The sequence below is a fragment of the Diaporthe amygdali genome (assembly GCF_026229845.1).
Source record: "Diaporthe amygdali strain CAA958 chromosome Unknown NODE_47_length_302777_cov_65_667284, whole genome shotgun sequence".
Classification (NCBI taxonomy): domain Eukaryota; kingdom Fungi; phylum Ascomycota; class Sordariomycetes; order Diaporthales; family Diaporthaceae; genus Diaporthe; species Diaporthe amygdali.
In genome coordinates, this window is record NW_026517067.1 from 171,422 (window position 1) to 184,939 (window position 13,518).

At 54.8% G+C, this 13,518-nt stretch overlaps 5 protein-coding genes across 5 annotated transcripts; 3 read left to right on the forward strand and 2 right to left on the reverse strand.

Annotated features, from left to right (window-relative positions):
• Nucleotides 1–410: 410 nt before the first annotated feature.
• On the forward strand, nucleotides 411–1,328 carry J7T55_009374 (esdc-like protein; the record flags this gene model as incomplete). The annotated part of the gene is made up of 1 exon (XM_053134694.1): nucleotides 411–1,328. The coding sequence occupies one exon, from the start codon at nucleotides 411–413 to the stop codon at nucleotides 1,326–1,328; it is 918 nt and encodes a 305-aa protein (XP_052987572.1).
• A 1,285-nt stretch (nucleotides 1,329–2,613) lies between these two features.
• Nucleotides 2,614–3,775, forward strand: J7T55_009375 (midohydrolase family protein; the record flags this gene model as incomplete). The annotated part of the gene is made up of 2 exons (XM_053134695.1): nucleotides 2,614–3,268; nucleotides 3,366–3,775. The coding sequence occupies 2 exons, from the start codon at nucleotides 2,614–2,616 to the stop codon at nucleotides 3,773–3,775; spliced, it is 1,065 nt and encodes a 354-aa protein (XP_052987573.1).
• A 736-nt stretch (nucleotides 3,776–4,511) lies between these two features.
• J7T55_009376 (uncharacterized protein) lies at nucleotides 4,512–5,965 on the reverse strand (the record flags this gene model as incomplete). The annotated part of the gene is made up of 3 exons (XM_053134696.1): nucleotides 4,512–5,457; nucleotides 5,518–5,705; nucleotides 5,762–5,965. The coding sequence occupies 3 exons, from the start codon at nucleotides 5,963–5,965 to the stop codon at nucleotides 4,512–4,514; spliced, it is 1,338 nt and encodes a 445-aa protein (XP_052987574.1).
• Nucleotides 5,966–8,796: 2,831 nt separating this feature from the next.
• Nucleotides 8,797–10,212, forward strand: J7T55_009377 (uncharacterized protein; the record flags this gene model as incomplete). The annotated part of the gene is made up of 1 exon (XM_053134697.1): nucleotides 8,797–10,212. The coding sequence occupies one exon, from the start codon at nucleotides 8,797–8,799 to the stop codon at nucleotides 10,210–10,212; it is 1,416 nt and encodes a 471-aa protein (XP_052987575.1).
• Nucleotides 10,213–10,816: 604 nt separating this feature from the next.
• J7T55_009378 (uncharacterized protein) lies at nucleotides 10,817–12,556 on the reverse strand (the record flags this gene model as incomplete). Its single annotated transcript, XM_053134698.1, has 1 exon — nucleotides 10,817–12,556. One exon carries the CDS (start codon nucleotides 12,554–12,556, stop codon nucleotides 10,817–10,819), a length of 1,740 nt encoding a protein of 579 aa, XP_052987576.1.
• Nucleotides 12,557–13,518: the final 962 nt, after the last annotated feature.

Here is a 13,518-nt window from a genome sequence, read left to right on the forward strand (position 1 = left end):
GGTTGGCCCCCTCCTCCCAGACTTCGTTTCTTCTCTCCTTTCCTCTCTTCAGCAAGCCCTCAATCCTCAAACCAGTCTTCGTTTTTTGTGTCGTTTCTTCCTTCCCCCTTGTTTTTTCTCTGTTTTCAATCATAGAGCTGTGCTCTATTGATCTTGTTCGCTAATCCACACCAATAATACCCAAAAAACCCCAAATCAACACAACACCAGTTCGAGCTTCACGATAACGCCATAGTTGCCGGTCAACTAACCCTCTAATACCCAAGCGACGATTACGACTCTTCCTAATAAAGCAATTTCTGGTTTACTTGCTCGCATCGACATTTTTATTTCAAGAAACGAATTCGGAAAGTCAATCCGGAGCAGCAGCATTAATTTTCAGTGTCAAACACAAGCAAATAAGTATCAAAATGTCGTCAACACAGCTGTCTTTCTCCCTCCGTGTTTCCGCTGGCGTCAAGACTGTCCACCTTCTCGGATCCTGGGACAACTACGTCGGACAGCTCCCCCTGTCCAAGGACAAGAACTCCTCAAAGGGCACGTGGAAGGGCACCTTTAAGTTCCAGAGCGCCACCCTCGCCCCAGGCCAGCGATACTGGTACTACTACATCATCGATGGTTACCATGTTTCGCACAACCCCAGCGAGGCCTCTACCAAGGAGCCCACAACCGGACGTGAGCTGAACATCTTGGACGTTCCCAAGTCCAAGTCCTCATCCTCATCGTCCCACCACTCCTCTTCCAAGTCCTCCAGCAGTTCCAAGCACCACTCATCCTCGTCCTCATCCCGCCACCACTCCTCATCCTCGTCCAGCAAGGAGAAGTCCCACCGCTCATCACGGGCTTCCCTGTCCGTCGACGTGCCAAAGGGCCGCCCTCTGTCCATCTCTCAGATCCAGGCCCCCAAGCCCATGTCTCCACGAGGACACCAGCACATCCTGAACAAGGAATTCTCGGACGAGTCCATCGACGACCTCGCGGCGCGCTTTGGCTCCGCCGGACTCGAGGACTACCCCTACGACTCCGAGTACATCACCACGGACTTTGGCAACATGTCCGAGTCGCCCGTGTCTTCCAGCGGCTCGTCCCTGTCCTACCGCTCCGACAGCTCCAGCCCCAACAGCAGCATGTCCGGCTACAGCACCCCTTCGTCGGACTGCTCCAACTGCACGTGCGAGCGCTACGGTATCACGCGCAAGGGCGAGCGTGTGCGTCTCGACTGCGGTGGGTCCCGCTGCGGCTATGGTGATGACAGCAGTGATTGCTCATCTGAGGATGGCGAGTACCGGAGCTCCTCGCGCCGGAACGGCATCGTCGTTCGCCACTAGATGGATGAGTGATGGACTTTGAGGAATGTAATGAGGGATGATCAGGGTCACCTGAGAAGGGATACACAGAAATGACACCAGGCCCACGGAGAAGAAAAGGCCGTTTCATTCATTTTCGAGCAGGAGACATCTCCCACACTAGCTGTGGTCTGACGAAGTCGAACCTGTCTCGAGTGTACTTGTTGCTTCACGCGCGCAGCCATCGACATTGGTGCTCTGGGCACAGTGGGCTGGCTCGCAGGTGGGAGAAGTTGCAGACTGGTTCTCAACTTGCCCCGTCCTTGCGGGCCAATCACCCCTTGCCCGTGTGAGCTCTTCGATGCGTCGCGATACCGCGTGCAACCCACAACCAGCTGGGTCGATGCTGCGACCCCATACGGCTGAGCCTCCCCCTCCCCGCGCCGAGGGTTATGGCGGGCCGTATGAAACTTCTTAATTCTTGTTTGTCTTGGAATGATTCAACTATTTCGGACAATTCAATCTGGAGGCGCCATCGTATCACCTACACTGATCTGTGGTCAGTCAATGGGATATGTCGGACCTGCCTCCTACAATGTATGGTACTTGGAATTGGGCTGTATGTATGAAGGTTCCAAGCATGCCACTGTTCTGGCGGCTGTTGTAAGGGGGTTGACGGACTGATGCGAGGCACTGGCCTCTGCAAGATCAGGCAAAGCAATGGATAGATGACTATTGAATCTATACATTGGACATGTTCAAGCTCCTTCGTACCAGTGACCTCTGTATATCCCTCTCAATGTGACCTCGAAGCTCCCGTCTCCTTGGACTAGACCGACCTGTCAGGTCGACATCAGATGAACTTAGCCTAGCTGACCCGACGGGTATTTCCCGCTGCGCTCTAGCTCATACGCCGTCCTCTCGGGCCAACGCTTCCCCTGAGATGGTGGAGTTCCAAGTGCCCACAGCGGGGTATAGCCGTTGGAGATGTGCTGTACGGCCCCGCATCGTGACGTTCAACTCATGAGCTGTATTTCCATGCGCTGCCACGATTGCGAGGTCGTCTTGTCCCAAGCAATTCTGTGAATTCTGCTATTCAAGAGGCCAAGAATCCAATCCAAACTTCTCTCAACTTGGATTATCGGAGCACTTGCAAAGTTGTTCTCTCTTGCCTGCCCAATTTCTGAGAAAGCCGTCGCATCCCTTCCAGCGTAACGCAACGCGTTTCTCGACGACCCAACTCACCTTCTTGTAGAATCTTGCATCGTACCCCGTACCAGCCTTGACAAACACGCGCATAGGGCCTCTCGCCGACACGCAGCCCAAGATGACGACTCCCGTCCCCATAATCGACTCCCACATCCACCTCTTCCCCTCTAGCGAGCTCGACACCCTCGCCTGGGCGACGCCCGACGGGCCCCTGTACAAGCAGCACTCCATCGCAGAATACCGAGAAGCGACAGCGCCGCAGCACGACCTCCTCTCGGGCTTCGTCTTCCTCGAGACAGACCGCAAGAACGACGAGGCGGACCCCACGCCCGAGGGCGGCTGGAAGTACCCACTGGCTGAGGTGTCGTGGCTGGCGCGGATCGCGGGCGGGCGGCCGCGGCCCGGCGAGGGCCACGAGGAGGGGGACGCGTCGCTGTGCAAGGGCATCGTGCCGTGGGCGCCGGTGCCGGCCGGCGCCGAGGTGCTGGAGGGGTACATCGACGCGGTGCGCGAGACGTGCGTCCGGGACGGCGGCGAGGAGGTCTGGAAGAAGGTCAAGGGGTTCCGCTACCTGCTGCAGGACAAGCCCGCAAAGACCATGCTGGACCCCAAGTTCATCGACGGGCTGAAGCTTCTCGGGCGCAGGGGGTTCGTCTTCGACGTCGGCGTCGACCAGCACCGGCGCGGCAGGGCGCAGCTCGAGGAGGTGGTTGAGATGGTTGACCGGGCGCACGACGGCGTGCCGGACGGGGAGAAGGTCACGTTTATAATAAGTGAGTCTTCTAATATCTCCCACTCACATTTGGCTTCTCTCCTGTCTGTCCATTGCTTCCTGCAGATTAGAGACTAACCACCAACCGCCCCATCCAGACCATCTTTGCAAGCCCGACCTGACGACCCTTCATCCGGCCGACCCCTCCTTCATCTCCTGGCGCACGGCTATCTACACACTCTCCAAGGCCGACAATGTCTATATGAAAGTCTCGGGCGCCTTCTCCGAGATGTCGGATGCCCTGCGGCAGCAGCCCGCCAACGACATCTTCGAGTCCATCATGCCCTGGCTGGCCGTCGTGGTCGCCGCCTTCGGGCCCGCCCGCCTCATGTTCGGCAGCGACTGGCCGGTCAGCACTATCGGCGTCGGCGAGGGCGACGACGACGAGGGCGCGTGGGAGAAGTGGAGGAAGGTCGTGGACCGCCTGTGCTTCATGAGCAGCTTCAGCGACGAGGAGAAGGAGCTGGTGTTTGCACGGACCGCGAGAAGGGCGTATAAGCTTGATTGAGGTGGTCTTGCTTGATGAGATGTTGGGCTCGGCTTGACACAGCCGGTTGAGAATGTCGGGTGGAAGAGAGAGCTGCCGCGCCCGCAGGCGGTGACTTGAGGGGACTGAAGCCGGTCCGGCGAGATTCAGACTGCAAATCTCAGACCACAATGCAATGGTGTTGCATACAGAGAATGCAGGAACCAGGAATTCACCTCTGGCTGCCTCATTTGGTAAGTACATAACTACTGCGGTGCAGAAAGTGACACTTGTCACAGGCAGTGGCAGGAAGAACATATCACATGGTACATAGTCTCCCGCAAGCATCTTCATGACACTAGAGGAATGCCAGCAGCTCAGAAGAGTATAATCTTTCTACCATTAATCCTGACCCTCAGCGTGGCCGAGTATGAAGCTACCTATGTAATGATACCCAATTTGCATCTATGTGCCTCTTGCCCTGTATTTACAAATGCAGGCCTGATTGGGACTTCTACTAGTCTAATGAAAACCCAAGTCTATCCCGTAACGCCTCGCCAAAATTCGCAAGATCGCTGAATTCAAGGCCACCGTCTGGCCTGGTTTGTGTGGAAATATTGTAACACTCCCTGCCACTCCGGCGACGCCTAGGGGAGGAGTTTCGCATATGGCTCTTCCTTGCTTTCAGCTATATCCACCATTCGGCTATCGCGTTTCGAGCTCTTCTCCTGATATCGAGAACAAGGTCCGTCAACTGACCCAGAGACACCCGTTCGATCTAGGAACTTGTGCCTCGTTGGTGTTGCGGGCTCGGTGCTTTTTGCCTCTCATTGACGGCCGTCATATCGGATTCGTACGAGGGCGGCCGTTCGTCTTGGAACCGAATGGACCGTAGTGTATTGGTCCTGCTCCTGCCAGCCTGTTGTGGCTTGGTAACGGAGCTGTTGGACCGGCTGACCTGCCCGTTATTACCGCGCAGGGTGTTGGACCGGCTCACGTTGCTCGTGTTCAAAGAGTTCGACCGGCTGACTCCGTTCTCGTCATGCGTTGAGAGCGCCGTGCCGCTCCTGTTCTGCCCCGCCGGCTGTTGGTCGAATGAGAAAGCGGTGTTGCTCCGACTCCTCCCTTGTGGTTGCTGACTAGCCGCCGAAGTGTCTCTGGAGTGGTTCACCTGGGACATCTGAGAGCGCTGAGAACGTTGTGACTGCGCCCTCTTCATGCTCGAGTGCCGCATCGGCTTCTTGCCACTCTTCAGGTCCCGTCGGCTGGTACAGCAACATCCCATGCCGGCGTGGAGGATAAACGCTATCAATGCACACCCGGTCGATATCCACATGAAGACGAACATGCGGGTTCCCACATACGCATTAATGTTCAGGGATGTCTGCGCGGTGGCGGCGTACTTGAAGACGAAGCTGATGACCGACGCAATCACACTGCCGACCAGAATGACCAGGAAGGTCAGGAAAGAAATCAGCGACATGGGCAAGGCCCACCACCTCGAGAAAATGGCGATGGGGGATAGGAAGACCATCACGAAGGAGATGACAGTGCCTGCGAGAAAGAAGGCGAACATAATGTTGGAGCAAAGCTTGAGAATACCAAGGATCTGAGTGATTTCGGCCGGCAATGCTATGGTGGCCCCGGAGAGAAGTTCGTTCAAGATAATCTCAACTGGGTTAAACCAGTAGTAACTCTTGGGAGTAGAGCAGCTCGTAATGCCTCTGAGAAGAATAGTTAGAGTTTCGCTATCATCACAAAACCCGGCAGGTTAGGATACTCACTCATCGTTATAACCCTCGCAGAAGTTCCACAGACCGGGCTGATAAAAGTCATGGAGGCCAATGCCGCGGGCGATGGAGTTGATGAGCTGAGCGTTCTGGATAGAGGTAGGGATGATGTCGGCCAGAGACAGCCTGAAGAAGTAGATCTCGCCGAGTATACTGTTCTTTCGAGTTTGGCCGAGCTCGATCTGATCATGTGTGGTCAGCCAACAGTTCATATCAGAGAGGGCCAGGTGGAGCTCACCAGCATGAGGAATATCCAGGAGAGGAGGTAGAGGAAGGAAGCAAGCCCCGCGAATATGCTGCGAGCTCTGGTATTCCTGCGAAGGTCTAATTTGTACCAGTAGCCGTCATCTTCCCAGATGGTAGAGTTTGCATCGAATGACCCGGCCGAACTCTTAGTTGTGCGCCGCCTATGCAAGCTCTGAAAGGGGACCGTGATAGCCATGACACTGCAGGCAGTACGGTCAGCTCAAGGAGCCTTCCTGCCAGGGAGCCGTGAAGGCGCGTACGTGGTGTTGGAAACCCGGGCCTATGACGGTGGCGGAAAGTGATGAAGTTGAAGATCCAACTTATCAAAGCTAACGAATGCAGCTTAACGGATTATGTATGAATGGATATAACGAAAGAGTCTTGGAGTTGCGAGAACGAGAGAGACCCTGGGTGTCGCGGAGCCGGGCAGTCTGATCCAGAGCGGTGCAGTGAAGGCGGTACACGCGCGGGTGGAAACAGGCGATGAATGAGTCGGAGGCGCCCCAGCAACCGCCAAGCAGGAAACCGAGTGCTTGACAGGCCGGATTTGCTGGCGGTAAAGAGGCTGTGCGGCTGTGCCCGTGTCCTTCCTATGCTTTGTGCGTCTCTCTGGCCTGGAGGGGTGTTTGTTGACCGTAATTCCTTCCCTTCCGTTGTCCGCGCCAGGGTGACGACATGCAAGTACTAGCCCGTTCAAAACTGTACTATGATATGTGCGTCCACCTCATCGATTCGCCCCCCGGGGAGACAGGCGAGAAGCAGGTGGGCGGGCACGCGAGCGGCTGGGAATGGACCTGCTGGCGCTGGCGCTGGAGCTGGACTGGAGCTCTCGAACGCAGACAGGCAGAACTGGAGAAGGAGAGGCTGGGATCAAAAAAGAAATCTGGACTGGCGCCACGACCCATCTGCTCATGCGGTTGGGTAGTGGGTCAATCAGTTTAGTCGGCCAGTGACTGAGTGGTCTGGATTGTACGTTGTACTGTGCTGTCAGGTCAGGCAGTCAGACAGTCAGCTGTGTGGCAGTCAGGTGTGTAGCAGTCTCACAGTCTGGACACGCGCAGCGCAAAGTGTGGTATTGAACGCTCCGGTCTGGTGGGATCAATTGGAAAGGGACATGACCCCTGAAGCGACCCGGCGATCGTGGGTCCTTCAAGTCAAAATCCTGCCCTAGGTGGCAGCTTGGCGGCAAGGGCAGGGGAGTGAGCTGGACTGGATGAATCAAAGAAAACGAGACGAGACCTGAGCGAACAAGCTGCAGGCCGGCAGGACAGGCCTGGCAGGGGAATCAGGCGAGGCAGGATGGCGGCTCTGCGCGGTCGGCAAAAGCTTTATTGGATCCCCAGTCCCTGCTCGTTTCGAGAAATATTCCCGGAAGCTCCTGTGATTCTGCTCTGAGATCCTGAGCTGTGAGCCCACTTTTAGTGGAGGCCTACATGAGCCTGAGTCGACGATAGGCTTGTAGATCATCAATTCGACAGTAGATTGTCATTTCTGCCTGTGCTGCCCGTGAATGTCGGTCTGTGCCTGTGTTGTACTGTACTCTGACAGCTGTCGCATCTCACCAGCGGTGAATACGAATGGTAAGAGACACATCACGAACGAAGGATGCGTAGATTGCGTATGCTCCCATGGCTGAGGCATTGTACGGGTCCTGGCAGCTGCAGCTGCAGGCCGTTCAATCCGTCCAAGCCAGTCATATCGTCGTATGGACCGATGGGTTAACGCATTAGAGTTCGATGCGGTCTGGAGATGGCTGACTGAGTGCCGAACCGGGCAACCTGGGCACGATTAGCTCATGATTGAGTGATAATCAATCTGTATCTGCACAACACAGTACCGCCCGTTTGGTATACAGTACGGTACAACACACACTAGAGTGAATGTGAGAGCGGAATTGAGTGCGAACGAGGTTGAAGGCGAGACGCAGGGACTTTTCTTCTGCCTTTGTCTTCCCCTGAAACCTGGCCCAGGGTGACGTCAATTTACACCTTCGACAGTGAGGCAGTCCAAGGTTCTTCCCGTCGCGACTGCAGGCTCGACCACCGCAGACGCCGCAGGTCTACAAAATTTTGACAAATAGTCAGATAGTCAACCCCGTTCATCGTCAATGCTGAGGCTAGTACTGTGTGCCTAATGTAGTGTGGTGGTGGCCGATTGCCGGAAACCCGAAGATACTCTATTCGGGGTAAAATTGAACACGAGCAAGCGAGAGGAGCACATATGGTGATGGGCCAGGAATATTGACTGGGCAGGAGTCGCCTGTCGCCAGACGTACCAAAGATGGCACTACGGTAATGACCTGAGAGTGAGATCTTGGTGCTGCGCCCCTGTTGTGGCCCCTCCGTGCTCCCCCCCAACGTTCCCAACATTGGAAGGGGACCCCTAGTCTTGACGCTGTCACAAGCGCTTGCCGTTCAATTCTGAGATATCCACATTTTACGGTGGGCACCCCGTGGGAGCTCCAGCGCCCCAGCTGTCTGGTCGTCCAGCTGTCTGATGAACCACCAGGCCACCAGGTCACCTGCAGTATCTGTCAGCCCTCGCTTTCCACCTGGCCAAATTCTCATCAGCTGGAGGTAACGAGTGAGCCAGCCAAGCAGCTGCCACCGCATCAGTACTGTATTTTCTTGGTACACCACAGTGCTGTGCATAATAGGACAGACCAGACGGCAAGGGCCACCCAGCGACCGTTACCCACTCTCCACGGCGACAACGCGGTCTGGAACTCTTGTCGCTGTCTTGGACCCTACAGGATCCTGGCAGCACCCGGCCAACATCATCATCGTCATCAACGGAATATAGGGTATCCTGAGTTGGCGTCATTTCCTGGGCACTCGTCCTCTACTGCCATCACCATAGCATCTCAACTTCATCTCACAAGCAGCCAGCAATAGCCCATCATCGCCCTGATAGTCCTATCACAGCAGGCTCACGGGCTCCAGCCCAAAGCACAGGGAGCTGTTTGATATTCGCCCTCCAGAATCATATCCTGTATATTCACCAGACCTGGCACGGTCCCAGCCAACGATGGCGCCTTTGAGGATCTGGGGGCTGCTGCTGGTCAGCCTCGGGTCTCTCGTTCATGCTGCGGACAACGACAAAGATACGACCACATCCGGGTCCGAGTCGTCGTCGTCCTCCGAGTCTGGCGTCATCATCCTTACGGGTACTCATACCACAACTCCGGACAGGCCCACGAGCGCTCTTGAATCGAGCACCATCACCCTCGCCACAACCACTCTGACTGGAACCGACCTGGAGACCGCCACTGATAATGCCACGGAGTCTGAGACCGGGACCGGGACTGTCACCTTCCTCACGGGATCCATCACTGGAACAACTGTCTCGGGGACAGCAACCCGCCCTGGGAACTTCTCTGTCACCCCTTCGTCAACTTCCACAGCGCCGACTGTGGTCAACACCCAGCCCTGCAACGACTATGTAGAGCTGTGCGACCGGAAATATAGCAACATCACTATGGTGGGATGCCACAACTCGCCCTTCGTGAGGCCCGGTAACCTCGCCTCCAACCAGGCCTTGGATGTGACCCAGCAGCTCAACGACGGCGTGAGGTTTCTCCAGGGCCAGATGCACTGGAATGCCAACGACAGCGTTCCTCACTTCTGCCACACCACTTGCGATATTTTCGATGGAGGGCGCATCACAGAATGGCTCACGGACGTCAAAAACTGGGTTGCTGCCAATCGTTTTGACGTTGTTACCATCCTGCTTGAAAACGGCAATTACTCGACGCCGGACCATTACGTGGATGCTATCAACTCGACGGGCATCCTAGACTACGTCTACACACCACCCTACCAGCCCATGAACTTGACCACCTGGCCCACCCTCGCCGAGATGATCATTTTTAATACCCGGGTGGTTCTCTTCTTGGACTACATGGCCAACCAGACAGCCTACCCGTGGTGGATCGATCAATTCAGCAACATGTGGGAGACTCCCTTCGACCCAGTGGACCAGAATTTCCCCTGCACCCCCCAGCGGCCCGACAATCTACCCATTGAGCAGGCCAAGAACATGATGTACCTCACCAACCACAACCTGAACGCCGAGGTATCCATACTGGGCCAATCCATCCTCGTGCCGGACGTGTCTCAGCTCAACTTGACCAATAACTACACCGGCTTCGGCAGCCTTGGGCTCGCCGCCAACAACTGCCGCTCTGAGTACGATCGACCCCCCACCGTGCTGAATGTGGATTACTACAACTTCGGTGGCTCAGAGGATTCTGGCGCCGTTTTCATGGTCGCGGCGGCCATGAACAATGTCACGTACCGCGGCGGATGCTGCGGCAAGGCATCTACGAGCGACTCGCCGCGGGGCCCGTCGCCGATGTTCTGGTACGAGGCAAGGAAGAACGACCGGCGGTCCGTGGCAGTGTTCATGCTCGCCTGGGTCACCTGGATCCTGCTGGTCTGGTAGCGCTTGGGCCAGACGAGGAGGCGGGGAGATTATTGTGATTTGATGCCGCGGAGGGACTGGTGGTGACAGCAGCCCTAAGACGGGGTAATCGGGCCCTACTACATTGACATCAGGCGTATCTGATTTTTCTAGAGTACTCACTCATTGCAAGGCGTTATGGTCAATCTTGGATGTTATAGACCGTTCTTAGGATAGACCATTGCGGTCGCGAACGATTGTGGAGTCACTCCTTGAGAAGAGCAGCAGGGCTCGGAAGAGACCCATATAGAAAATAGGTATGATTTGAAAAGGCTCTGGTCGAAAGAGCTTTTGTAAAGAATTAATTTATTGACTCTCCAAGACGTATTTCTCACCCATGGCCCATGAACAGCAGCCTACGGAGAGGGCTCGTAACTTGTGTTTTTGTCATTGCAACCGCAGACTTTCGTAGCCAAGGAGCCTGACCTGCGCCAAAATAGGTAAGATTCTTCCAAGACTTGTCTTTTATCACTCCTTCATGCCTGTCTTTCAAACTCTCGTCTCATGTTGGTCAAGTTGCTTGCTTACTCTTTCCTCCCTGAGTGGGCTGCATGTCCTCATCGTCTTTGATGCTCTGAGCCCGGCTCTAATATTGCCGCATGGCATACGCCGAATGAAAGGCCGCACCTGTCGCTGACCTGGTCCGCACTTTCCTCGGGGGCTGCCGCTCGTCATATGTATCATCATCGGAGTGGTCGTTATTTTGAGCCCTCCGCTTGCGAGCGCCATGGCTCGTGCCTGAGGCCCCGTTCCGCCTCCGTTGGTGATCCGATTCACTACCATCATAAGATGAGTCTCCGGAGTCATAACATTCCGGTAGCGTGATCCAACCCTTCTCCATTGCCGTGGTCGCCTTTTCTGTATTCACCAGATCGAAGATGACTGGTTCGGTCTCACTTGACTGTCGGATGGACCTCTGTACGTGTGCCCAGCTTAACGTGGGGCTCTGCATAGTTTGCACACCGCGCCCTGCTCGAGAGCCGGGGCCGTCGCGGACTCTCCATTGACCGATGTCGTCGGCCAGCTTGCCGAGCGTGAAGTTGTACCTGCCCCCGAAGTCCAGCAACGTCTTCTTGTCTTCGGGAAGACCGACCGGGGTGTAATCGTCCCTGACTAACCACAAGACTTTGAGGGGAGTTTCAATCTCCATGACAACAATGTAGGGCGTAATGATGGCTTCATCGTCTTCTGCGTTGCGGGCGACGCACAGCCTACCCAGCGGCAAGACCAAGGTAGAGTGGCCCACGCCGTCGGGCGCAGAGTTGGATCTAGAGGCTTCTTCATGAGGGGTTTCTTCTTGAAAACTTTCTCCATCCTCATTTCCAGAAGCACCATCAGTACTGACAGTACCATCGGAGACAATGAAATCATCGATGTCATCATCCTCAATATCGTTGTCAGCAACAACGCCATCGTCATCGTCCTCGGCGTAGACAATTCGGCGGACCTTAGTCCCATTCCTCCCGTCAAACGTTTTCTCCGCCGGAATTCCATCCATTCGACGGTAAATTTCCATTCTGACCTTGACAGCTGCTTCGGTGATGAACTTGTTTCGGTCGCCATTGAACCTCTCGGCGTTCTGCTGCAGGAGGTCGACGTGGCGTCTGAAGTCTGCCATGGTCCCGTACCTGCTGTGAAAAAGCGCGTAGTGTATGGTGCTGAGGTCCACGGGCTCCGCGATCACCTCTCTGTAAGCATTCCAGATTTTCGGGCGCAAGGCTTCCACCGATTTCCGGAACTCGCGCGAGTCTTCAGTGCGGCTTACCGCTGCCACTATCTTCATGAGAGCGGCTCTTCGGTACGGTGTGATGCTGTCAGTGGCAAGAGCGGGATCGCTGAGCTTGCGCACGGAATCGTTCGAGAATTCCATTGGGTACTCGCCGGCCCATTCACTGTAGGCCAGCGACCTAGCTGAGATCAAGAATACCCGGCCATCCTTTGCGGTGACCAGTGGAATCATGCTGTTGTTTTTGTGGGCCGCAGTGAGCTGGCTGAGAACCTTTGGCTGAGAACTGTTCAAGACTTCCTTCAAAACGAGCTCATCGTCTAGCTGCAGGCTTTGAAGTTGTTTCACCAACTCACGACTATCGTAAGGCTTGTTAATATGCTCCACGCGCTTGCTGCCAGGATTATTCGTATCGATGGTGATGTCACTGTCACTATAGATCTGGAGATGGACTCGCTTCTGATCGTTCTCGGTTTTTCTGTTGTCGATGCGGACTTTGAACGGCTGGCCGGTATCGACAGATGCTAGTATTGCCTTGATATCGTCGAAAGAGACGTGCTTGCCTTGGGGAGTCGTTAATCCTTCCAAAGAGCACGCCATGTTGGCTGGTGCTTTCTGAAATCTAGTCGATAGCCAAGCACTCAGACATGAGTGGTGTTCTCATCGGACGATAGCTACTCGCCCTGTGGTAGACACTGGTAAAATTGATGAGAGTTGGAGGCTGCGAGATGAAAATAGATTGGACGGGAAGAATGTGAAGTAGAAGGATCACAATGGCGGTAACTGAGACAGGTTGCATGCGTGCTTGGGCCATCCATGAATGAAGGGCTGAAGAATGAAGCAGTCTTTTTGACGGAATGGTTCAAGCAAAGAAATCGGAATGAATAGCAGGCTGTTTCCTTGAGGATGTGTCAGGTAGCATGACCGAGTGGAGGATGGAAGGCAAGCGACTAACAGAGAGCAGGTCAATAACTAAGCAGACGCAGAGCGAGAGGTCAGTCAAGGGTGAAAATCTAATCAGAGGAAATTTGATCACTGGTATCAGGCATGAGGGACTGCCGCTCGGAGGATAGAGACGAGGTGCGGGTGTAATATTCCATGCGCAGAATCACCAGTCAAATAGTTATCAACGTTCTCGAGGCTGGCCAGGTGTCATGAAGCGAATCAGCGAAAGGTCAGGTTCCTCGAAGAAGGGAACTGTTTTATTCAAAGTTTGGTTCCTTGAATAAGCGTGTCATTGTTATGAATATTCTTTTCTCACTAACATGGGATCTTCCGCCAGCCATGAGATGCTGTTGACACTCGATGAAGCTATGACGGAGGAGGGATCACTGTCATCTATCAGACCGGCGACAAATCAAATCAAATCAATTCACGCATACGTAGACTTCGTGCGATCTGTGGACACAATGGGACAGTTTGGATCTCAGAACACCATTGTGTTGATGTAAGGCATAAGCAAATCAAATGATAACCTGAATTTCCGTTATTAGCAGCCAGCCTCGAGATGAAAGCCCACTGCCGCCGTATCCGAGGTCGCCTAGTCCTGTGCCAGTGGTATC